This window comes from Macaca fascicularis, chromosome 18 (assembly GCF_037993035.2).
Source record: "Macaca fascicularis isolate 582-1 chromosome 18, T2T-MFA8v1.1".
In the NCBI taxonomy this organism is placed as follows: domain Eukaryota; kingdom Metazoa; phylum Chordata; class Mammalia; order Primates; family Cercopithecidae; genus Macaca; species Macaca fascicularis.
This window is the reverse complement of record NC_088392.1, coordinates 54,681,625-54,707,914: the sequence shown is the minus strand read 5'-3', so window position 1 is coordinate 54,707,914 and position 26,290 is coordinate 54,681,625. Positions and strand designations below refer to the sequence as shown.

Genomic DNA, 26,290 nt, shown 5'->3' with positions numbered 1-26,290 from the left:
ATCCACTGCGATTTGTTCCTCTCAACACAACATGGATTGAGTCTTACATAAGAAAGAAGTGGCACCAAGAATCCTATCCCTGACTTCAGTAACCTCAGCATCCAGCGGATAGGGCCAAAAGGGTCAAGACAAGATTCCAAATCAGTGTCATAGCAGAGGAAGAAAAGAAATGCTGCAGGAGAAGAGAGAAGCGCTGATCTGGAGAGATGATCATGCCATATTTGAATTGGCTAAAGATGGGTTTGTCCTAAGCTCCAGGGAAGAGGGGCCCGACAGACAGGGAAGGGCTTGGGCAGTTCAGTGCTCAGGAGTCAGCATGCCAGGTGTGGGAGGCGTGTGCACTTCTGTATGTCCCAGCACATGCTCCAGACTGCATCACAGAAGCTGTGTGCCCTTACTGAGGGAACAGGGAGCTCCTCTGATTAGCCATGCTCCGTCAGCTTGGGTGAAAAACAGCAAATATTTTGTGTGAGTTCAGAAAATGAATGAATGTACAGATATGGCTGACTGAGGCCAGCGCTCCCTGGAGTTGGTGTTCATGACGTGCTTCACTGGGTTAGGCAGAGGAATAAATAGGGCTGTTTATTTCTAAACAGTGGGAAGAGCAACTCACCTATCTGATTCTCAGTTAAGTCAAAAGGGCCCCAAGCAGTCTTAGTAGACATCCCAAAGTCCTTGAGCTAAAGCTCCTGAGCTCCCTCGTTGGGAGGGGCCTCCTTGCCTAGGGCAACCCATGAAATGTGCCTGCTGTCCTTTCCTTAGCCTGGGAGCCTCTAACACTGCTGCTCTAGTGTCTAAGCCTACATCAGGTTAGTAACACAACAAAGGGTCTCCTTCAGGCAGACACTACGGAGCAGGAAGAATGACAGCGAGGGAGGGACTAGGAAATGGAGCAAAAGCCCACATCCCTATCCATTAGTGAGGAGCGACACCCCACCCCCAACATACCACAGAGGCCAGGGGTGCTGCTTTTATATTACAGCAGCTTAACTCATGGTTGTCATGATGCTCTAGGGTCACTGTTTGGTTTACTCTTTTACAAAGGTTAGGAAAGTATGCCATGTATTCTATGAAGATTTCCTTTGGAAACAAAATAGTTGGGTGCCTAAAAGCCTGATGACTGTGCTTTCTAGAATGATCTGTTTTTTGATCACATGGAGAAGCTAAGGCGTCCCTGCACATGTATCGGCCACCAGAAGCTGGGAGACATTTGCATGGCGAGTTGTGTCTGACTAAGCCTGGTGCCCTCCACAGCCTTGAGACGCCATGCTGGCAGTGGCAGTGGGCTGGGACGCTGCAGGGCCCCATTCCCAGTCAATTATCTCAGCTGACACTTCTCCCTTGCCCACAGGAGGGCCACACAGAAGAGCCGGAAGCAGAGGAGCAAGCCCATGAACAGCAGCCCCCACAGCAGGAAGAGTACTGACCCGCCCCGGCTGCTCTTGACACTTCCATTGTGCGTGGGAACGTTTCTTCTGGAGAATTGGAACATGTGTGGCCCCAAGCTCAACAGAAACCAGTTGTTCCCAATCTGCCGTTACCATCAACGCACTGTTGCATATGCCAGCCACTGCGCTTGGTTCCCATTTTCTTTGCCAAGGTGTATTAGCGGACGGCCCTCTGGCCGCCTACCCGAGAGATCATAGGGTCACATACATCCAACTTCACCACTTGGCTGCTTGAGATTGGTTCTGCTCTTTTCTTCATTTCTTTCCAGAACAACTCTTTCCCACCCCAACACCACTGCCACCACCCCTCTTTTTATCCTGGTGTGAAACAATGGTAATTTGATATATGGTATTTATATTGGCATTTTTCAACCCAGTGTCACTAGATGTCACACACATTTGTGGTGCTTTGATGTTTGCAAGTCTAACCTCTGAACATAAATTTGGTCAAATGATTGGAACAAAGGGAAACAGATACTTGATATGAAAGCCATAATGACGGTGACTTGTGTCATGGGGGAAAACATAAGGTCACTTTCTCCCTCTACTCATAATACTAAAGGGAAAAAATTGATTCAAAGCTAGGATTTCAGGGCCCAGCAGTGTTCCTCCATCAGCATGTTAGACAACTACACAGTATGTTGTTAGTTTTGAAAGACATTCACTCAAGGAAAACACCATCTCAACTTTGCCCTGTCACCATGTCCTTTGCCCCCCATGTAGCCCATTTCCCAGGTTATGCTGTTTTGTTTCTCAGGGTCCTCTTTGGTGGGCAGCCACTCTCCCTGAGATGTTGCCATCAGATTTCTGCAGTCCAAAGAGGATCTGGTTAGGTACAGGTCTTCCTGCCTCATTCCTCTTCCTCTTTGTGTAGGTTTCAGCCACAAAACTGTCATTCACTCTAGGGGATCCCTGCTAAAGGATAACTTCAGGTGTGCAGCCCTGAGCTCCAAGGCCCTGCACCATGCCACACACGTGCTGTAAGGCTAGAAGTTAAGACCTTATTAATAGCATAATTGCAAGGGAGGATCATGGTTCTGCAGTCTGGAGTAGACACTGGAATAACAGCACAGAAAAATCTATGACTCCAGTATCTTCTAGAATAAAGAATTTTCCCTCTTTAACACAAGGGCCCTTCTTGTCATTGACCTTAGCTAAACCATGGCAATTCATAAATAGAGGAAACATTAATGAATTAAAAGCATTCCTTATTTTTTTAACTAATATTTGCACATTTTCTTAGTCTCTTTCCAAGTCTTTGCCTCTTTTCTTTCTTTATTTTTATTTTTTCCTTTGACAGATGGTATCCCTTCCTGGATCATTCATTTCACCTTGGTTTCTAACTTTAGGTTTACTTTCACTTGTTATTTGACTTAGCAGGTGCAACAAAAACAAGAAACAAATGTGCCCACCCCACTTTCCGCTTAACTGAAAAGCTTAAAATAAATTTCTGAATTATGTATCCTGAAGCTTTGAAATTTCTTTATTAATTGATGAAATATGAACTCTAAATTCTAGCATTGAAGCTTTTCACCAAAAGAAGTCTCTCCAAAATAAATCTTTTACAGCAAAGTGATATTTATTGAGTTATATGGAAAAGATGGCTTGTATTTTTGAGATTATTACAACACACTGTGCAGACTTGGACAGATGTTCTGTGGTGTTTGGTTTCCCTTTCTTCTCTCTCCTGCTCACTCTGCATTATAGCGGCAGCTTATTTCTCTAAGGCTGGACAGCCTGGCTCTCGGCAGTGACGTCCTCCCACACCTGGTCACAAGTAGTAGTGGCATGTGCTATACACAGCATCATGCTTAACAGCGTGTTGCCCTTCTGAGCCTGTTGTACTCACTGATCTCTTTAAAAAAAAAAATAGCTCTTGTAAAAGGTCACAATAACTCTATGCAGCTGATACTGCAGTGGTTCCTAGGCCATTCTTCATCTGCTCTGGACATCTCAGTCATACCCAGTGCTCGGTGGATCATGACCAAACCCCTGTCATGTGGATGCGTGTGAATGGGTAGCAGGGAGTCAGGATCCTTTCTCCAGCAACCCCTTACTGCTGTATAGCTTGCATAAGCCTCCCTGGTGACTCTTGCAGGAACCACTCCATTGTCCTCCAGCTCCCCAGCCTTCTCAGTTATCAACATGCTGGCCAGATCTCTTAGCCTGCAAAGAGAACTTTCCCCAGTCACTATAGTCCATTCTCCTTCCCAAGGCTTGGGGCAGACCATTCGTTTATTTACAGAAGAGCTATACAGTCTTCTTTCTGGCCCCATCTTAAACGTCTTCTGCCGTGCTGCATCCCAGATGATGTCTCAGATGCTTTGGGGAATCTTTAACAGCTGAATGTGAGTCGGTCTTCTTAGGCTGCACCTCCAGCCTCTGCGCAGACCCCCACTCATTTCCCATGGATGGTGGGACCCCATCATTCTCTCATCTCGGCGTTCAGGGCATGCTTTCCTTGGCGGCCCCTGGTCACATGTCATCAGGCTGGGCGGGAAGTGTCCCTGGGTGCGTGCTCCACTTCTCCCTCTCAGGAAGCCCAGTTTCATCCTTAGTCCCCTCTCATGCCCACTGTCGGCTGGTTATAGCACTTCCACTGCTGCTGTCAGATAGGAAGTGATCGAAGCAGGGGGCAAAGAGAAAGTCCATGTTTGTTCTAAGCAGAAAAGCAGGAAAAAAAAAAAAAGAAAAACACCTGTTGACCTGAGAGAAGTAAATTCCAGAAGGGAACCAAGAACTCTTCCCTTCCCTGGTGAGTATTTCCATTATTCCGTTAAGGTTTAATATGCATTCAGATTACTTTTACTAAATAGTACACCATAAAGCTTTTGTTATATATTAAATGTAAACTGAAAGGAATGTAAACATATGTATTGTTAATTATAAATATAGATAAGTAATGACATAATAGATGAAAAAGTCTTATTCAGATGTATCACATTCATTTTACATTACCCACCTATTGTCGCATGGTAGAATAGTTTTTTGTCTCTGAATATGTGAATAACTTGACTTGCATTGATCTTTTTACATATTTAATAAAAAAAAAAGTATATGTTAAAATCTGCCTGGAGTTACAGATTCTTACATTTTTATGCTGAAGATTCCCTTCTCAGTCAGCATGCGAATAGCAATAGATTTGTGTGGATTTACACATCTACCCACATTTTATTATGATTTACACGGGGAGGTGTCTTTGTTCTTATTGATGGCAAATGTTGTTAACAGGAGTCACAGACTCATATTTGATCTCAAATGTAGCAGCTATAATACCTTTTAAAAACTTTGCCAAAAAAAAAGAAAACATTCCCTTGGGAAACATCCCCCATGCAAGCAAACAGAATCGTAGGTCTTGCAGGTCCGGCCTGCTCCATCTGGACGAGACAGTGCTGGGCAAATAGGAAACTGAGAGAGAAGCAGGCAGGTGTGCCTAAGTACAGCTTTGTGGCAGAATGACCTGCTTGACAAAAGCCCTTTGAGTAAGTGTTTGTTGACGTTAAACGGCAATGATTTATCGACATGAGCTATAATCATAATAACAATTTCACAGATACAGGAAGAGGTGAAAAGAGAAATGTATTTCAACTGGCCCAGTCATCACCTGTGGAGACTGCAGAGCAGGTCACAGTGGGATGCAGACGTTACCCTGGAGCCTGCAGGTTACTGGACTTCAGCTAATACCCTTTTCACCCTGAAGGGTGCCAGCCTTCCCTACGCTGCTTCCAAGCACCACCTAGAGGCCAGTTTGGTTTCTCTAATGTCCTTTGGCCACTATTTTCCAGTCGCTTGCCTTTAGGCACATTTCTATTAAAGTAAGTGGGAAAATAACAGAAGGCAAAGATGTTACCCCTCTTCTCCATCTACATTCATTTCCTCCCAAGGTACACTTGTGACAGAAGTTTGTGAGCCATGACCTGGGTTTGAAATCTCATGCTCCAAGTACACGTGTGTTTCCCGTTTAATCCACCAACTCTGGGGTTTTAAACACTTGATCTTATACCTAGACATTTGTGCACAGACAAAAATACATGTGATTCAGCTTAAAAAATATACACTGGTGGACTCTAGTAAATCTGTCACTGATGGTTCAAAGGTGGTGAAATAATATGCTTGTTCTGCGTTATTAAATCTGACATCATCTCTCAAAATTTGTTGCTTCTGGTACTATGAGTAGGCTCAAGTTCAGAGACACCCCTTCCCAAAAAAAGTTAATGGAATTCCACTGAATTTGAGTTATAAAATGCCAGTTCTCTAAAACACAGACAGACAACTTAGTTTCTGACTTTATTCCTTTTAACTGCTAGAACACAACTATGATCATTAATTAAGGCTACTATCACTCGTAATAACTTTTACTGACCCAGTTTCTCAGCACCGAGGCAATGTTGCCAAACAGCACAAATGATGGATAAAAACATCCCTGGATGTCTAATAGCTCCTGTCTTGCTGAACTAGGAACTCATAAAAGATGTTTTCCACTCATTAGAGGAGTCCTGGCTTTACTTGCCTAAAGAAAAGCAAAGCTAAGGAGAAAATCCATTGATTCCTGGAGGACCCTCACGTGGCACCGGGACTTTGGATCACAAGACTGCCCCATGGGCAGACCCCCCAACTCTGAGCCGGACCCCATGTTTTGTATAGATTAGGAGTACACAGAAGGTGCATTTACTGAGGCTGTGCTTCTGTTTTGGGTTTACAAATGTAATTAAAATGGAAAGCCCAGCTGAAGTTAATTTGTTGGATGCCTTTTTCTCTCAATTCACTGGGAAAAAAATGTTAAACTTTTTAGCTTCCAAGTTTTAATTTCTAAAACAGGTTTCTTGTGGTATTTTGCAACTATTTTATCATCAAACCTGGGAATAAATTGTTTTTAAAGGGTAATGATATATTAATGTACCTTTGAATTTATGATTCTCAGTAGGAAACTAGCCCAAGACCTAAATGTTTTCTTTTCTAGAGAATAAAAAAGTTAAGTACATGTTTCCTTCTGTGTAGCTAACATCCTCATATTTTCACACTATGGTATTTCTTTAGGTCTTGAAGGTTATCCACATAAAATAAAAAAATTTTAAGATATGTTTAGTAAAACGTTTTTGTCAAATCTGAGAGCTTAAATGAAACTTTGGAAATTAAAAAGTAATGAAAAGGTTTCATAAATGTGTTCGGAACTTACTACTATGATGCTGTCTTCTAATCTGATATATTTATTATGCAGATGAAACATGAGCTTCTAATGGAACAGTTTGTCTTCCAGCTTGAACTTTTAGAAAAAGACCACAGAAAACCAGGCCAAATGTTAGTCTCTCATGCACTAAGTTATGTCAAGATAGGCTCAGAGGCCATCCTGTCCTGCAAACAAAGACATTGTCCAGTCACCTGAGCTTAAAAGAAAATACAGAGAAGGAAAATGTGAATTTTACCCCAGAACTTTTTTTTTTTAATATTTTACTTTAAGTTCTGGGATACATGTGCAGAACGTGCAGGTTTGTTACACAGGTATGCATGTGCCATGGTGGTTTACTGCACCTATCAACTCTTCATCTAGATTTTAAGCCCCACATGCATTAGGTATTTGTCCTAATGCTCTCCCTCCCCTTGACCCCACCCCCCAACAGGCCCCAGTGTGTGTTCCCCTCCGTGTGTCCATGTGTTCTCATTGTTCAGCTCCCACTTTTGAGTGAGAACATGTGTTTGGTTTTTTGTTCCTGCGTTAGTTTGCTGAGGTTGATGGCTTCCAGCTTCATCCATGTCCCCGCAAAGGACATGATCTCATTCTCTTTTATGGCTGCTTAATATTCCATGGTGTGTATGTACCACATTTTCTTTATTCATTTTCATTGATGGGCACGGTTTGATTCCATGTCTTTGCTATCATAAATAGTGCTGCAATAAACATACGTGTGCATGTGTCTTTATAATAGAATGATTATATTCCAATGGGTATATACCAAGTAATGGGATTGTTTGGTCAAATGCTCTTTTTGGTTCTAGATCTCTAAGGAATCACCACACTATCCTGCACAATGGTTGAACTAATTTACACTCCCACCAACAGTGAAAAAGCATTCCTACTTCACAGCCTCGCCAGCATCTGTTGTTTCTTGACTTTTTAATAATCACCATTCTGACTAGCATGAGATGGTATCTCCTTGTGGTTTTGATTTGCATTTCTCTAAGGATCAGTGATGATGAGCTTTTTTTCATGTTTGTTGGCCATGTAAATGTCTTCTTTTGAGAAGTGTCTGTTCATATCCTTTGCCCACTTTTTTTTTTTTTTTTTTTTTTTTTCCTGAGATGGAGTTTTGCTTTTGTTGCCCAGGCTGGAGTGCCATGGTGCAATCTCAGCTCACTGCAGCCTCCACCTCCCGGGTTCAGGCGATTCTCCTGCCTCAGCCTCCTAAGTAGCTGGGATTATGGGCACGTGCCACCACACCCAGATAATTTTTTTATTTTTAGTAGAGACAGGATTTTGTCATGTTGGCCAGGCTGTTCTCAAACTCCTGACCTTAGGTGATCCTCCTGCCTCAGCCTCCCAAAGTGCTGGGATTACTTTTTGATGGTTTTTTGTTTTGTTTTTGTAAATTTAAGTTCCTTGTAGATTCAGATATTAGACCTTTGTCAGATGGGTAGATTGCAAAATTTTTCTCCCATTCTGTAGGTTGCCTATTCACTCTGATGCTAGTTTCTTTGCTGTACAGAAACTCTTTAGTTTAATTAGATCCCATTTGTCAATTTTGGCTTTTGTTGCAATTGCTTTTGGTGTTTTTGTCATGAAGTCTTTGCCCATGCCTATGTCCTGAATGGTATTGCTTAGGTTTTCTTCTAGGGTTTTTATGGTTTTGGGTTTTACATTTAGGTCTTTAATCCATCTTGAGTTAATTTTTGTATAAGGTGTAAGGAAGGTGTCCAGTTTCAGTTTTCTGCATATGGCTAGCCAGTTTTCCCAGCACCATTTATTAAATAGGGAATCCTTTCCCCATTGCTTGTTTTTGTCTGGTTTGTCAAAGATAAGATGGTTGTAGGTGTGTGGTGTTTCTGAGGTCTCTGTTCTGTTCCATTGGTTTGTATGTCTGTTTTTTACCCATACCATGCTGTTTTGATTACTGTAACCTTGTAGTGTAGTTTGAAGTCAGGTAGTGTGATGCCTCCAGCTTTGTTCTTTTTGGTTAGGATTGTGTTGGCTATACAGGTCTTTTTTGGTTCCATATGAAATTTAAAGTAGTTTTTTCTAATTTTGTGAAGAATGTCAATGGTAGTTTGATGGGAATAGCATTGAATCTATAAATTACTTTAGCAGTATGGCCATTTTTATGATATTGATTCTTCCTATCCATGAGGATGGAATGTTTTTCCATTTGTTTGTGTCGTCTCTTATTTCCTTGAGCAGTGGTTTGCAGTTCTCCTTGAAGATGTCCTTCACGTCCCTTATAAGCTGTATTCCTAGGTATGCTATTGTCTTTGTAGCAATTGTGAATGGGAGTTCATTCATGATTTGACTCTCTGTTCGTCCATTGTTGGTGTAAAGGAATGCTTGTGATTTTTGCACATTGATTTTGTATCCTGAGACTGCTGAAGTTGCTTATTAGCTTAAGTTTTGGGGCTGAGACGATGGGATTTTCTAAATATGGAATCATGTCTTCTGCAAACAGAGACAATTTACAATTTGACTTTCTCTCTTCCTATTTGAATACTCTTTATTTCTTTCTCTTGCCTGATTGCCTTGGCCAGAATATTGTGTTGAATAGGAGTGGTGAGAGAGGGCATCCTTATCTTGTGCCAGTTTTCAAAGGGAATGCTTCCAGCTTTTGCCCATTCAGTATGATATTGGTTATGGGTTTGTCATAAATAGCTTTTATTATTTTTAGATATGTTCCATCAATACATAGATTATTGAGAGTTTTTAACATGAAGGGATGTTGAATTTTATCGAAGGCCTTTTCTGCACCCATTGAGATAATCATGTGGTTTTTGTCATAGGTTCTGTTTATGTGATGGATTACATTTATTGATTTGCGTTACGTTGAACCAGCCTTGCATCCCAGGATTGAAGCCAACTTGATCGTGAGGGATAAGCTTTTTGATGTGCTGCTGGATTCCATTTGCCAGTATTTTATTGGGGATTTTGGCATCCATGTTCATCAGGGATATTGGCCTGAAGTTTACTTTTTTTGTTGTGTCTCTGCCAGGTTTTGGTATCAGGATGATGCTGGCCTCATAAAATGAGGTAGGGAGGAGTCCTGTCTTTTCAAATGTTTGTAGTAATTTTAGAAAGAATGGTACCAGCTCCTCTTTGTCCCTCTGGTGGAATTTGGTTGTGAATCCGTCTAGTCCTGGGCATTTTTTGGTTGGTTGGTAGGCTATTACTGCCTCAGTTTCAGAACTCGTTATTGGTCTATTCAGCAATTCGACTTCTTCCTGGTTTAGTCTTGGGAAGGTGCATGTGTCCAGGAATTTATCCATTTCTTCTAGATTTTCTAGTTTATTCCCATAGAGTTGTTTATAGTATACTCTGATGGTAGTTTGTATTTCTGTAGGATCAGTGGTGATATCCCCCCTTTATCTTTTTTTATTGTATCTATTTGATTCTTCTTTCTTTCTTATTAGTCTGGCTAGTGGTCTATTTTGTTAATTTTTTCAAAAAACCAGCTCCTGGCTTCACTGATTTTTTGGAGGGTTTTGTTTGTTTGTTTGTTTGTTTTTTGTCTCTATCTGCTTCAGTTCTGCTCTGATCTTAGTCATTTTTTTGTCTTCTGTTTTGGATTTGTTTGCTCTTGCTTCCCTAGTTCTTTTAATTGTGATGTTAGGGTGTCGATTTGAGATCTTTCCAGCTTTCTGATGTGGGCATTTAATGCTATAAATTTCCCTCTTAACACTGCTTTGGCTGTGTCCCAGATATTCTGGTACGTGGTCTCTTTGTTCTCATAAGTTTCAAGAGCTACTTAATTTCTGCCAGAATTTTGTTATTTACCCAGGAATCATTCAGGAGCAGGTTGTTCAATTTCCATGTAGTTGTGTGGTTTTGAGTGAATTTCTTAATCCTGAGTTCTAATTTTATTGCACTGTGGTCCGAGGTACTGTTTATTAGGATTTTAGTTATTTTGCATTTGCTAAGAAGTGTTTTACTTCCAATTATGTGGTCGATTTTAGAATAAGGGCAATGTGGCACTGGGAAGAATGTATGTTCTGTTGATTTGGGGTAGAGAGTTCTATAGATGTCTATTAGGTCCACTTGATTCAGAACTAGGTTCAACTCCTGAATATCCTTGTTAATTTTCTGTTTTGTTGATCTGTCTGATATTAACAGTGGGGTGTTAAAGTCTCCCACTATTATTGTGAGGGAGTCTAAGTCTCTTAGTAGATCTCTAAGAACTTGTTTTATGAATCTGGGTGCTCCTGCAATGGGTGCGTATATATTTAAAATAGCTCTTCTTGTTGCATCAATCCCTTTAAATGCCCTTCTTTGTCTTTTTTGATTTTTGTTTAAAGTCTGTTTTATCAGAGACTAGGATTGAAACTCCTGCTTTGTTTTTTTGTTTTTTTTTTCCTCCATCCCTTTATTTTGAGCCTATGTGTGTCTTTTTATGTGAGATGTGTTTCCTGAATACAGCACACCAAAGGTGTTTGACTCTATCCAATTTGCCAGCCTGTGTCTTTTAACTGGGGCATTTAGCCCATTTACATTTAAGGTTAATATTGTTATGTGTGAATTTGATTCTGTCATCATAATGCTAGCTGGTTATTTTGCACACTAGTTGATGCAGTTTCTTCATAGTGTCATTGGTCTTCATATTTCGGTGTGTTTTTGCAGTGGCTGGTACCAGTTTTTCCTTTCCATATTTAGTACTTCCTTCGGGAGTTCTTGCAAAGCAGGCCTGGTGGTGATGAAATCCCTTAGCGTTTGCTTGTCTAGAAAGGATTTTATTTCTCCTTTGCTTATGAAGCTTAGTTTGGCTGGATATGAAATTCTGGGTTGAAAATTCTTTTCTTTAACAATGTTGAATATTGGCCCCCACTCTCTTCTGGCTTGTAGGGTTTCTGCCGAGAGATCCACTGTTAGCCTGATGGGCTTCCCTTTGTAGGTGACCTGACCTTTCTCTCTGGCTGCCTTTAACATTTTTTCCTTCATTTCAACCTTGGAGAATCTGATGATTATGTGTCTTGGGGTTGATCTTCTTGTGGAGTATCTTAGTGATGTTCTTTGTCTTTCCTGAATTTGAATGTTGGCCTGTCTTGCTAGGTTAAGGAAGTTCTCCTGGATAATATCCTGAAGTGTGTTTTCCAACTTGGTTCCATTCTCCTTGTCTCTTTCAGGTACTCCAATCAATTGTAGATTTGGTCTTTTAACATATTCCCGTATTTCTTGGAGGCTTTGTTTGTTCCTTTTCATTCTTTTTTTTCTAATCTTGTCTGCATGCCTTATTTCAGCAAGGTGGTCTTTAAACTCTGGTATCCTTTCTTCTGCTTGATTGATTCAGCTATTGATACTTGTGTATGCTTCATGAAGTTCTTGTGCTGTGTTTTGCAGCTCCATCAGGTCGTTTATGTTTCTCTCTAAATTAGTTATTCTAGTTAGCAGCTCCTGTAATCTTTTATCAAGGTTCTCACCTTCTTTATATTGGGTTAGAACCTGCTGCTTTAACTCAGCAGTTTGTTATTATCCACCTTCTGAAGCCTACTTCTGTCAATGGGTCCATCTTATCCTCTGTTCAGTTCTGCACCCTTGCTAGAGAGGTGTTGCGATCACTTGGAGGAGAAGAGGCATTCTGGCTTTTGGAATTTTCAGCATTTTTGCACTGGTTTTTCCTCATCTTCATGGATTTATCTACCTTTGATCTTTGAGGCCTATGACCTTTGGATGGAGTTTTTGCATGACATCCCTTTTGTTGATGTTGATGTTTTTTTCTGTTTGTTTGTTTTTCTTCTAACAGTCAGACCCCTCTTCTACAGGTCTGCTGCAGTTTGCTAAAGGTCTATTCCAGACCCTGTTCTCCTGGGTATCACCAGCGGAGACTGCAGAACAGCAAAGATTGCTGCCTGCTCCTTCCTTTGGAAGCTTCATCCCAGAGGGGCATGGGCCTGATGCCAGCCAGAGCTCTCCTGTATGAGGTGTCTGCCAACCCCTGTTGGGAGGTCTCTCCCAGTCAGGAGTCACGGGGTCAGGAACCCACTTGAGGAGGCAGTCTGTCTCTTAGCAGAGCTGGTGCACTATGCTGAGAGAATCTCCGTTGTCAGATCAGCTGCTCTCTTCAGAGCCAGCAGGCAGGAAAGGCTAAGTCCACTGAACCTGCGACCACAGTCCCCCTCCCCCCAGGTGCTTTCCCCAGAGAGATGAGAGTTTTGTCTGTAAGCCCCTGACTGGAGCTGCTGTATTTCCTGCAGAGATGCCCTGCCCAGTGGGGAGGAATCTAGAGAAGCAGTCTGGCCACAGCCACTTTGCTCCACTGTGGGGAATTCCATCCAGTCCAAACTTCCTAGTCTCCTTAGCACTGTCAGGGGAAAACCACCTACTAAAGCCACAGTAATGGCCGTCACCCCACTTCCCACCAAACTCAATCATCCCAGTCCGACTCCAGACTGCTGTGCCCGCAGTGAGAATTTCAAGCCAGTAGTTCTTAGCTTGCTGGGCTCCATGAGGAGGGACCCACTGAGAGAGACCACTTGGCTCCCTGGCTTCAGCCACCTTTCTAGGGGAGTGGACGGTTGTCCTGTCTCACTAGAGTTCTAGGTGCTGCTGGAGAATGAAAAAATCCTGCAGCTCAGTGCTTGCCCAAACAGCTGCCCAGTTTTATGCTTGAAAACCAGAGCCCTGGTGGTGTAGACTCAGGAGGGAATCTCCTGATCCGTAGATCGCAAAATTCTGTGAAGAAAGCGTAGTACCCTGGGCAGGTAGCACAGTCCCTCACTGCTTCCCTTGGCTGGGGGAGGGAGGTCGTGGACTCTGTGCTCTTTCCGGGTGAAGCGACGCCCCACCCTGCTTCTGCAGCTCTCAGTGGGTCACACCCACTACGTAACCAGTCCCAGTGAGAGAAACTGGGTACCTAGGTTGGAAATGCAGAATCACCCCCGCCTTCTGCATCGGTCTTGCTGGGAGCTGCAGACCGGATCTGTCCATTTTCAGTTGTTCTTGGGAGAATGGTTTTGAAATATCACAAGATGTTTCCCAGTCATACCTAAGACATCATCACCACAGCACCCAAGGTTTTGTTTAGTTTTACTTTCTCAAAAGTTTGGATATCATTTACTTCTGGATGAGAACCATTCCTTTTAAGCCAAAGATTTAATAGGCACAGAGTGAATGGTTGTGTTTGTCATATCCACAGTAGATCTAAAAAGGCTCAAATATAAGAATTATCTCTGCTGAGAAGACAGTGGTAGAAATTGACAGGCATATCGTATCTCCACCATTTTTTACCAAGCAAAGACTCTACAGTGTAGGTAACTCCTAGTTGGGACACACGATTTTGTTACATAATAGCCAGTTTACATACAACCTAAAAGCAATACCTTGGACCACACAGCTATGCACTCAACATATAACATTGTGAAATAACTTCATTTAAGTGCTAAAAAGAGAATGATCATCAAAATCCAGCATGCTTCTTTGTGATGTTCTGTGACCCAAACTGGTTTCCAGGCTGCTGTGAATGTTTCTCTCATTTTCTTGTGTGACTGTCCTGCATTCCACAAAGCCAAAAAAGAAAACAGTGGATTTATGTATAGAAGTGCCCCAAACCCAATATGTATGTGCTTGTAGGCCTAAACTTATTATAAACTTTGGAAAACCTAGAATGAGGGCTCCTGAACGGTTTGCCAGTATAGGCTTCTGCTCCCTGGTTGACTTCCGTTTTCCATGGGAGTCCTTTTACGTAGTTTTCCTTCTTAAGGAAAGAGAGAGAATGGAAAAGGTGACAATGATATGAGATATGGTCCCTCTTGACTTCAAGATATTTTAAGAATATTCATGTGTCCGGGCACGGGCGCTGTGGCTCACACCTGTAATCCCAGCACTTAAGGAGGCCGAGGCGGGCAGATCACCTGAGGTCAGGAGTTTGAGACCGGCCTGGCCAACATGGTGAAGCCCCATCTCTACTAAGAATACAAAAATTAGCTGGGCGGCCAGGCACAGTGGCTCACGTCTGTCATCCCAGCACTTTGGGAGGCTGAGGCGGGTGGATCACCTGAGGTCAGGAGTTCGAGATCAGCCTGGCCAACATGGTGAAACCCTGTCTCTACTAAAAACACACAAAAAAATTAGCTGGGTGTGGTGGCGGGTTCCTGTAATCCCAGCTACTCGGGAGGCTGAGGCAAGAGAATTGTTTGAACCCAGGAGGCAGAGATTGCAGTGAGCCGAGATCGCACCATCGCACTCTAGCCTAGGGGACAAGAGTGAGACTTCGTCTCAAGAAAAAAAAAAACAACCATGTGACCTTCAAGTCACTTGTTCCTGTTTCTGAAATAGCATGCTGAGGGATTTGGTCATATCATTAGCCCAGACATAGCCTGACAAGACCAGCCCTTGTGTAATGAGATTGGTTTGAGGTAGGAACTGTACTTGCTTTGTAGGATGGGCAAGAGGAGACTCCAGGCTCTGGATGGGAAGCTGAAGGCTGACCAAGGGTGGATGAGAAAGAGGGCCTGCAAAGGGGACTCCACAGAGGCCACACGCGGGACAAGAGCAGCACCCGACTCCAGGCTGCATCCATCGTATGGAGGTCTGTGGTCATTTCGCCCATTCACCTTTCTCCTCTGGAGAACCCAAACCCCAGAAACCAGAGGGAATCGACTGCTGCTTCTCAGGTAGGGTTTCATTCATGGTCACGTTTCTGTACTGAAAAAGATGGGTATATTGAAGCGTTGACTGCCTCCTCAAGAAGAAACAGAAAGTGATCATTACCAAACAGAGGCTCCCTTTAAATTTAAAATGTATAGCCAAGATAAGCAGCTAACACTACCTAAGAAAGACCCCAAATAAATGTTTAAGCTAAAAAAAGCACAGGGTTGGGGATAGGGCATGTTTTTGTTTTGTGTTGCAATTTCGTTGTTTTTAAAGGCTGAGGACCAACTATGGGTGAAGCACAGGACTCAAAAGTAACTTTACTCCTAAAATATATCATTATCCTTTTTTTATTATTATTTTTCTTGCTCTGTCGCCCAGGCTGGAGTGCAGTGGCATAATTTGGGCCCACTGAAACCTCCACCTCCTAGGTTCAAGTGATTCTCCTGCCTCAGCCTCCTGAGTAGCTGGGACTACAGGCGTGTGCCAACATACCCAGCTAATTTTTTGTATTTTTTAGTAGAGGCAGGGTTTCACCATATTGGCCAGGCTGGCCGAAGTGCTGGGATTAAGGCATGAGCCATCACGCCCGGCCTCATGTCACGATCTTTTAAGTTATTCTAAAGGAGCTCTATAGAGTGGGGTATTCTGAATCCATTAAGTTAGGTCTTGCCTTAATCCAAAAAAATAAACTAAAGCTGTCTGCATGTTTTTAAGGCAGTATATTACATATAAATGAGGGAATCGGCATGAAGGGAAAGTAAGGCTGGGGGAAAGGATGATGCCAGAGGTAAAGTTAGGAGCCTTACACATGCCCTGAGGTCTTCTAGACTTTACTGGGACTAAAGGAGAAAAAATGATCTCTATCCTTCCTAGCAGCCAACAGAGAGGAAAGTACAACCAGCCGTCTGTATCTGCAGGGTCCACATCCACAGATCAACCATGTATCAAAAATATTTTAAAATAAATAGAAAATAATACAAATTTTTAAAAAATACAATATTAGAACTACATAGAGTCCCTGATATACAGTGGTTAAACTTTCCATTTTTGGACTTTGTGATGAATTTATCAGGATATTGAATGCATTTTCAACTTATGAAATTTTTGACTTAAAAGTGTGTTTATTGAGAAGTAACCCCATTGTAGGTGAGAGCATCTGTACTTTACTTTTACATTGCATTAGGTATTATAAGTAATCTAGATATGATTTAAAGTATATGGGAGAATGTGTGAGGGTTGTATGCAAATACCATACCAGTTTCTGTCAGGGACTTGAGCATCTGTGGATTTTGGTATCTACAGAAGCAGTGTTTGGGGGGCTGGGGGGGCAGATGGGGGGTCCTGTTTAAACAAATCAGTTACTTGGGAGTACAGATACTTAGCCTAAGAGAAATTTCTCGGTGTTACCTCCTAGAAAGAAATTGAATGATGTAGGGAGCCTGACTTTAACAACGTCTCACAGCAAATACAGTAACACTGTAATAGGACTGCTTCCAACTATCCCTGATGACATAATGCCAAGATGCGGTTCAGTCGAAAGCAATCTACCAGGGACTGGAGCTGTCTGTGCATGTAAACTGCTCCTGGGAGGTCGGGCTTCATCCCAGCATAAACTATAGAATCACGGGACAATGATGGGGGCGAGGGGAAGGGCGCTCCAAGCTACTCCCTGCAGCCTAAGTTTAGTAAATACTGAATGGCAGTGTGACCTTGGCAACTACTAGAGGACAGACGCGGAATGCTGCTGGTCAACACCCGGTTCCTTTCCCAGCAGTCAGCACATGGAGGGGAGGGGCTGTTCTCAGGCTACAGGCTGAGGAGCCTGGCCAGGCCACAAGCCACAGGCCACCCCACCCCTGGTGGGTGGGAGGAGGGGGGCCACGGGCCAGGTCACACTTTTCCCCAGAAGCATCATAAGGGTTTGACTTTTGTGAGTCTGTTTTGCGTTTGGTTTTGGTTTTTCAATTATCCTTGGCAATTTACTGATAGGGAAATTTTCAGTGTAGATTACAGATATGAAGCTATTAGCTGTTCCACACTCCTGTAAGCCTTAAAATTGTCCTGGAGAAAGCCCACTGACAGATGGTATGCTTCCTGAATCAAAACACAAGTCTGTAGGGGAAAAGAGAATAATATTTTAATAAAAATCTTTTTATATCTATGAACCTTTTACAGGTTACAAAATGGCTTCAAAGATGACAATTATTAGAGGAGAAAGAGAATAGGCTTTGAAAATTACCTAACTGGATTCCAATTCCAGCTACACCAATTCTACCTGTGTACTTTTAAATAAATTGCACATAATTTCTGAGCCTCAATTTCTTCATCTGAATATATAGATGATACCTACCTTGCACAGTTTTGAAAAATAAGTGAAGATGGTGTGTATAAAGTACCTTGAACGTAGTTGATAATAAACGGTGGCCAGGCGTGGTGGCTCACACCTTAATCCCAGCACTTTGGGAGGCCAAGGTGGGCGGATCATTTGAGGTCAGGAGTTTTGAGACCACCCTGGATGACATGGAGAAACCCCATTTCTACTAAAAAAAAAAATGATACAAAAATTGGCCGGGTGTGGTGGCATGCACCTGTAATCCCAGCTACTCGGGAAGCTAAGGCATGAGAATTGAACCCAGGAGGCGGAGGTTGCCATGAGTCGATATTGCGCCACTGCACTCCAGCCTGGGTGAGAGTGTGAGACTCTGTCTCCACAAAAAAAGGTCGGGCGCGGTGGCTCACGCCTGTAATCTCAGCACTTTGGGAGGCTGAGGTGGGCAAATCACAAGGTCAGGAGATCGAGACCAGCCTGGTCAATATGGTGAAACCCTGTCTCTACTAAAAATACAAAAAATTAACTGGGCATGATGGCGGGCGCCTGTAATCTCAGCTACTCGGTAGTCTGAGGCAGGAGGATTGCTTAAACTTGGGAGGCAGAGGTTGCAGTGTGCCGAGATTGCAGCACTGCACTCCAGCCCATGTGACAGTGTGAGACTCTGTCAGAAAGAGAAAGAAAGAAAGAAAGAAAGAAAGAAAGAAAGAAAGAAAGAAAGAAAGAAAGAAAGAAAGAAAGAAAGAAAGAAAGAAAGAAAGAAAGAAAGAAAGAAAGAAAGAAAGAAAGAAAGAAAGAGAGAGAGAAAGGAGAAAAAGAAAGAGAAAGAAAGAAAAAGAGAGAGAAAGAGAAAGAAAGAAAGAAAAAGGAGAAAGAAAGGAGAAAAAGAAAAAGAAAGAAAGAAAGAGAAAGAGAAAGAAAGAAAGAAAGAAAGAAAAGCAAGCAAGGAAGAAAAGTTAGCTATTTTACTAATTTTGGCTGCAATAGCAATCCTGTGAGGGAGGTAGTACAGATATTATGGATATTATAATAATAATCTTGTTAGCCTGATGCTAAACATTTCCACACTTCCCACTGCTTTCACTGCCCTGCAGCAAGAGCAGTCCTAGGCAGCCATATGTTACGTGGTTCAGAGTGGGTGTCTAACCCAGGGCCAGTTAGTATTTAGGGTTTTCAAGTGACCACATAGTCTGCCTCTCTGATGGCAATTAGATCCTCCCTCTGCTCTCCCCTCCCCTCTCATTTGCACTAAGGATTGAGGACCTTAGCAGTGAGTACCAGAGCTTGAAATGATGCACAGGGAACGAAGCCATGAGGAAGGATCACAGCATGCTGATGTTATATATGAGCAGTTGCTCTGAAATAGAAAAAAGATGAAAGTGGCCAAAAGAAAAGAGAGGCCTGGGCGCGGGGACTCCCACCTGTAATCCCAGCACTTTGGGAGGCTGAGAGAGGAGGATTGCTTGAGGCTAGGAATCTGAAACCAGCCATGTCAACATAGCAAGACCCTGTCTCTACAAATAATGTAAAAATTAGCTGGGTGTGGTGACACACACCTGTAGTCCTAGCTACTTGGGAGGCTGAGGCAGGAGGACGGGTTGAGCGCAGGAGGCTGAGGCTGCAGTGAGCTAGGATTGTGCCACTGCACTTCAGCCTGGGAAGCAGAGCAAGACTCTCTCTCTAGAAGGAAGGAAGGAAAGAAGGGAGGGAGGGAGGGAGGGAGGGAGGCAGGGAGGGAGGGAGGAAGGAAGGAAACGCAGACAGGAAAGAACCAAGGAAGGTTTTAAATAAGATTTTCTGGAATCTGGTTGACCAGATTTATAGAGCTCACATTTATGTGTAATTAACATAAGTCAGAGGTAACTTAAATGAGTCGCTTCCTTGCAACCTAAGACATTCTCATGAAGTGAGGCTCTTGAAAGGGAATAACTTTCCCAAGTTTATAGAACAGAAGGGACCTTCAAGATAATCCAATGCCAAGCCCAGCTGAGCGCCCAGATGACAGCCAACATCATCTGCCAGCCCAGTGCGGGAAGAAGCCAACCTGGACATCCAGCCCCCTCGGGCCTTCAGATGACTCCGAGCATCTGTCCATCTGACAGCAACCACAGGAGAGACCTCAAGCAAGAACTGCCCCACTATCCCATGGCACCATAAGAGATAATCATAAATTGGTTCACGTCACTAAGTTTAGGGTGGCTTCTTGTGACACAGCAATAGATAACTAGAACAATGTAGTTGACAGTGAAGGATAGATTTCATTTTGTTATTTGTACAGGCATTAGGCAAAAAGAATGTGAATTGTGTCACATTTATGCTGTAAGAGCTGTGAAATAATTTGAGCATATCACTTTGGTAAGCTTCATAAAATTAAGTGTAAAATGAGAGAATGAGACGAGGTGATCTTTGACATCCCTTCTGGCACTTAAAAATTCTGATTCCCAATAAACTACACAGTGAAAAACAACATGGCCCCCAGGGGATAGTTCCCTGAGCTAGGCAGAGCTTTCCTACCCTGGAAGCGGAGGATAGGAGGGGTAGGGAGAAGGAAAATAGGAATCAAATACAAGTGTTTTTTATAGGCTGCTTCCCAGCACACTGTAGATGCCCCAAAAAGTTGTTTGAATGAAATGTCCCTTTCCTGGGTGCTTTGATTTAATTTGTTTTTCTCACTCAGTTATTTGATCTGAGGTCACTTCCCACGCAAATGAAATAAGAAAGAGGAATCAGAAACACAGACAGGTCCAAAGTGAATTTTCGACACGAATTAGTTTTTAAATGATCTCCATTTTGTTCCTTCACTCTCCTCTATAGACTTGTACCGAAGTTCCCAAAGTGTTCCAGGCAATGGGCATGTCTAAGCAACCTGCTGCCTCTTGAGTTATCCCACTCAGGGGGCTGAGCAGGTGGAAGTCGCAGAGAAGTCACACATTATATACAACACTCATTCTTCATACAACTCCCTCTCCGCAATAAAGAAGTGGCCACATCTGCCTCCACCTCATTTGTGGCACTTTTTTTCCACTTCCTGAAAAGAAACAAAGCATCATATATTTACCACGCACACTGTGTCGTGGCCATTACTCAGTTTTTGATGCAGTGAACGGGACAAGTGTCATCTCCTCCAGCCTTTCCAGAGGCCCTGTAACTGCACAGAGGATCACAGGTCCAGGAGAAACAGGGCCAGTGAGAGACTCTGATGTCACTCCTCAGACCAACATCACTCTGCACTGTTGAACAGCAAACAAGCACACATTATGGTGACCAGGGAGGTAGCTGGGCTAAAAGAAGCTCATTAAAAATCACCTTTATCTATAAACATTTCCCCTTCTTCCTGCCCTGCTCTCTCCCCCAAACTTCCTTTTCCTGAAAATACCTTCCTTGAACTAAGAACTAGAAAACCTGGGTTATTTCCAAAGGGAAGGTCATGGGAAACGCTTCCTTTGGACAGATTTCTTCATTGGTTATGATTTAAAAAACAGCTCAGGGGTAATTTAAAACACATATTTTACTGTACATGCTGTTCACTTTCAACACAGAAATCACGCTGTATACCTTTCTCCATATTCCCAACTTCTGAATATCCAAGGAGGAAATCCAGTCATTGCCTCATTCATCAGGATAATGGCTCCCAATTGCCCAATGAGAACCCACAGAGCACTCTGCTTTAGCCACCTCTAATGATAACAAAGGCAGTGACCCACAGATGGTCTGTTCTCTGATCCTTCCCACATGCACTGAGTCATTCTTCTACCAGCACAGTGAATAAGGACTCATCTTTTAAGTGTGGCAAGTTATTGGATTATTTACTGAAACTTACTCAGCTTCCTTCTCTGGACCTAGAGACAATAGCAATAGTCTTGTTGCATGCTCACAGCCTGGTATATAATAGGTGCTCAATGAATAATAGTTACATACATGTGCAGGGCATAGTGTCTCATGCCTGTAATCACAGCACTTTGGGAGGCTGAGGCATGAGTATTGCTTGAGGCCAGGAGCTGGCCAACTAGCCTGGGCAATGTAGTGAGACCCCATCTCTAAAAATACAACAATAATAATAATAATAATCAACGAGTCAGTCATGGTGGCAAGCACCTGTAGTCCTAGCTACTCTGAAGGCTGAGCCAGAGGTTCAAGGCTGTAGTGAGCCTTGATCAAGCCATTGCACTCCAGCCTGAGTGATCTCTTAAAAAAAAAAAAAGTTACATGTATGTGCACAGTGTATAATTAACTACCTATATATAATTATTAGTGAGATTATTTAGCTAATTTCTTTTCTTTTTTATTTTATATAGAGACAGGGGTCTCACTATTGCTCAGGCTGGTCTTAAACTCCTGGCCTCAAACAATCCTTTCACCTCAGCCTTCCAAAGTGCAGAGATTACAGGTGTGAGCCATGGCGCCTGGCCCGTTTGGCTAATTTCTAACCTTTTACTACTAAACTCCATGCACCATCACCATGTAGACTATGTCTGCCTGGCTCACTATCCTATCCTTTGCACCTAGCACACTTAACTGATACAAAGAAGGTGCACAATATACTTATGAATGAATGGAATGAAAAGTGCCTAGATGTAAGGTTGCTAAGAGGATGTAATCAAATAATACATGCGAAGAGCTTATTATTGTGCCTGGCACATAGTTATACATTGTTACCTGCTGCGATTAGTGGTGGTGATGGTGGTATTGATATAATTTATCTCAGTCCATACCCAAACTCAAGTGTGATGTGCAAGAGAGAGACTCTCTCTGTTCTCCAGAGACAGCCACCCAGTGATGGCCCCTACGCTGCTGCTCCTTGACAGGCCCCCAGCACAACCATTAGCACTTCTAGCTCTAAATTCCTGCCTCCCCTTCCCACAGTTCATCTGCCTGCCATACGTTCAACTTTCTAATGTATGTTGAGCCCCCGGAAGAATAAAGACTTTCATGGTTAACTGCTGGGTGGTAAGCTTTCTGCTCAACACTAGGCACTGGATCTACAGTGCTTTTGGGATCCACACATTCTAAATGGTCTCTTTTGACAGAAGGGGATTGGAGGTCATCAGTCACCTACCATTGTCTTAGAAGTGAGAAGTACCTTGCCTCGGGTCACCACAGGTTTCTCCTGAAGGGGTTAGATCTTCTCTCTTAACACATCAGGTTGTGATTCTGGTGCTGAAGACTGTGCTCACCTAGGGTGTGATTTTAGGGGTGGAACCATTTTGTCTACAAATTTAATGTCCCCAGCACCTAGCAGTTTTGAGCACATAACAGAACTCAGTTTACCAACCAAAAATAAACGAGAGAAGGGAAAAGGTGAAGTTTAACATCAGTTATTTCCTGTATATTCATTTTTCTCTCCATTAACACAGAGAACAAAAATTTAATTTTACATTAGAGAAAATTTACAATCCAGGTGGTCAGAACAAGAGAGATGAAAATGCAGAATTGCAGAGAGGCATGAAGTGTAACTTGACTCTCACGAGCATGGAAGTTTAACATCATGACTTTTAAAAATCTGTCATTTATCGTATGATGTGTTTTCAAGCCTCAGAGACTGAATTCCATCAATGAATATTAGATTCTGACTGCGTGATTGTGTTTGATTTTTGAACCATCCTTATATAAACCTCAAAACCAAAATTGAAAGGCCATGTACAAGAAAAACAAAATGTCAAGTTAGAAAAAGATTTAGCAGTCTTTTTTGGTGGTACACCAATGATTTCAAATGTGATTCTGAGACTCTTGGGGAGTCCCCAAGAGCTTCTTAGGAAATCTTCCAAGTCAAAATTATTTTCCCAATGAGCCTGAGATGTTATTTGCCTTTTTCATTCTTATTCTTTCACCAGTGTACAGCAGATCTTTTCCAAGGTTATGTGAGGTGTGATATCGCAGCAAATAGCATGCAGAAGCAGATATCACAGTCCAACTGTCTAACAGTCCAACTGGCAGAGAAGTAATGCTTCTAGCAGTTGAGAGCAGCCACGTCGAGATTGGAGAAGTCAATGAACCCAGTGCTAGATGGCGGCTACTAAAGGTGGAGATGTCCTGCCAATATCAAGATACAGGACTGCAGTGGTGGTGAGTGGTGAGAACCAGTGATGTGGATTTGAAGGTTAGTCCTCTGTAATGACAAGTAGCACCCCAGCAGTGAATAAGCCTAGGGAGTAATGAATGCATGGAGCTGTCCAAGGCAGAACCTGTGGGGACGGGCACATTTTGGAGCAGGAGATAAATAAGAACCTAGGAGATGTCAGGAAAGACTCACTCAGTGACCAGCTATGCAGGGCCCTGAAAAAAAGTACCTTGGCATGACATAGCTGACAGATGGAAGGAAGGATGAAAGAGAGAAAGAAGAAAACCAGAGGGGACAGCTTCAAGGAGGATTGGTCAACAATATCAAAGTCACATGAAAGATGCGAATGATAAACTCAGATAAGCTAATGGATTTAACAAGAACTGGGTCATTGTCAGCTTCAAAAGAGAATTTTTAGTATAGTAATGAGGTCAAAACAGCACATGAAAACTGCATGGGGAAAAGTTTAAAAGCAGAGCCCAGCACGGTGGCTCAACTCTGTAATCCTAGCACTTTGGGAGGCCGAGGCAGGAGGATTGCTTGACCCCAGGAGATCCAGGCCACAGTAAGCTCTGATGGCACCACTGCACTCCAGCCTGGGCAACAGAGTGAGATCTTGTCTGTAAATTTTAAAACTTTTTTGAAATAAAAATATCTAAAAGCAAAAGGAAAAAAATAAAAAGGATACAAAACCAAGCAAAGAAAGATTTTGGGTTTAAACCAAGACCATATACGGACATGAAGGCAATCCCCAAGGGCCTCAGAACCACCGAAGGTGCTGAAGGCAAAGGGAGAGTACCAGGGTATCTTGTGGGTACCAGGACACAGACTCTTCTCTTAAAACCATCCTGCTCATAAAACTACTTCCTGGTCCATCAAAACAGAATCCTAAGGAATCCTATTATTCACAGGTCAGCAAATATTAGGATGATGATGTAATGGTTAAAAGATCTACTCTAGTCAGATATCATTTAAAAGGCAACATTCAGATTTGATCAGGTCTTTTCTTGACATGAAGTACAACTAATAAAAATCCAAGTATCAGAATTTCATGTAGGAAAAGAAATTGCTATGACAACCACAACTCAGTCTCCACAGAAAATATAAATAGGAACCAGAATGAGAAAATTATAGAGAATTTTTTCTGATTTGGAAACAATTTCAACTACGATTCTTTAATGTTTTGCTCATTTGGCTCTAATATGAGAACAAGAAAATATCCTTCCACTTCAATAGCTTCTTTGTATTACAAATTAAAATGATCAGACCACCATGCATTGGAATGAAACTAGAAACCAACACCATCTAGTGACTTACTCCACCAAGATACCCCTGTTCCCTTCACTGCTAACTTCTAATATTTAAAGGACCACACGTAAAATTGAAGAATAACTTGCATCAAATGTGTTCTATTTATATTACAGGCCAAATAGTAAAAGCAGATAACAGGGGAGGTGAAATCACTGCGTCTTCAACCGCCAGGTTGTAAAGCTTCGAGTCATTTGTAAAGGACCAAAGTTTCCTACATTTTCTCCAGCATTTTCCTTTAACCATGACTATCCTGGACTCCTGCTACGAGGTTTGCTATTATTTGGATGACGAGAGAAGGCAGAGTAGGGCAGAGTCTAATATTCCCATTACTCTCAGGATAACCGAGGCACTCCCTGGAGCCCACCCTCCAGAAGCCAGAACAATGAGACCTGCAAGCCCAGTTGGGGTCTCCAGGGATTCGATCTTTTGCACAGTGCTTTTGACTTAAGACATTTTCATTGCAAAGTGAGTAAGCGGGCTGTATATAGCTCTGTAATTAGCCAGGTTGTCCAATGCTGCCCAGGGCCCTTTAGAGTTCTGCCTCCGACCTTCCCTTGTATATGCACTCACTCAGTCCAGTGTCCTCAGATACAGTGCCCTCACTTCATGCCTAGTTTTTCTCTCCCTCCACTGGCGTGCTTCTCATCTGGTCTGGCACCTTACTCAAGCTTTGGCTTCAATTCTGTCATTTAATCGTCCATGACTCTGTGCTGTGCAGCTCACAGGCCAAGCCAGCCCTGCTCTTCGCCTAAACGCATCTCCAGCTCCAGGAATCTGTTTGGAACTTCAAGCCGCTTCCTTGTTGGGTGGAGTGGTTTGGACATGGACCAATTCTAACTACGGGCATTCTCCAACAGTACCGAGCTTCCTCCCATCGCGCCCAAGTTCAACACCTTCCCAAACAGAAGGAAAATGATTCACTGATTCAGTGTGCCTGACAAAAACAATCAGTACATAAGAGAACTTTTGATACTGCTACTGAACCGTAAGGAGAATCATCCCCTGTATTAGCCAAACTAATTAAAATCTGTCAGCTATGCCATAATAAATAAATTATAAATTAAAACATTAATGTCACTGTATTCAGAGTATATTTTGATAGATCTTCCATCAGTAAACTTCCGTAACTTGTAATCATTAGCAGGTACAAATGTCAAAACATACAAGTCACCTGAATTAAGTTCAAGTTCTATGAATCCAAGATCTTTAGTTCTGAGAATCTTCTATACACCCACCCATATAAACTCCAAGTCTTAATATAGGGTCATCAAAGCTCAGGGCATCCTGAGATAACTTCAGCCATCCCTAGCACCTGAAGGCCTGGGCAACATAGTAAGACCACCATCTTTAGTAAAAATTGAAAA

The 26,290-nt window shown here is 42.6% G+C and overlaps 1 protein-coding gene and 1 long non-coding RNA gene across 6 annotated transcripts in view; both read left to right on the top strand.

Annotated features, from left to right (window-relative positions):
- MAPRE2 (microtubule associated protein RP/EB family member 2) overlaps positions 1–2,917 on the top strand; it is a 161,146-nt gene extending 158,229 nt beyond the window's left edge. For all 4 annotated transcript variants that reach the window (XR_012427186.1, XM_005586881.5, XM_005586879.5 and 1 more), the window contains one exon: positions 1,352–2,917. Coding sequence is in view for 3 of the 4 variants with exons in the window: in XM_005586881.5 (XP_005586938.1) it covers positions 1,352–1,426 (75 nt within the window). In the remaining variant the exon portion in view is untranslated. The remainder of the gene's footprint in view (positions 1–1,351) is intronic.
- Positions 2,918–5,001: 2,084 nt separating this feature from the next.
- On the top strand, positions 5,002–24,297 carry LOC123569963 (uncharacterized). Of its 2 annotated transcripts, XR_012427187.1 has the most exons (3): positions 5,002–5,263; positions 15,015–15,248; positions 23,389–24,297. It is a non-coding gene; the product is annotated as an uncharacterized lncRNA (long non-coding RNA). The 2 variants fall into 2 exon arrangements; XR_010582978.2 differs by lacking the exon at positions 5,002–5,263 and having other exon boundaries at positions 14,782–15,248.
- Positions 24,298–26,290: the final 1,993 nt, after the last annotated feature.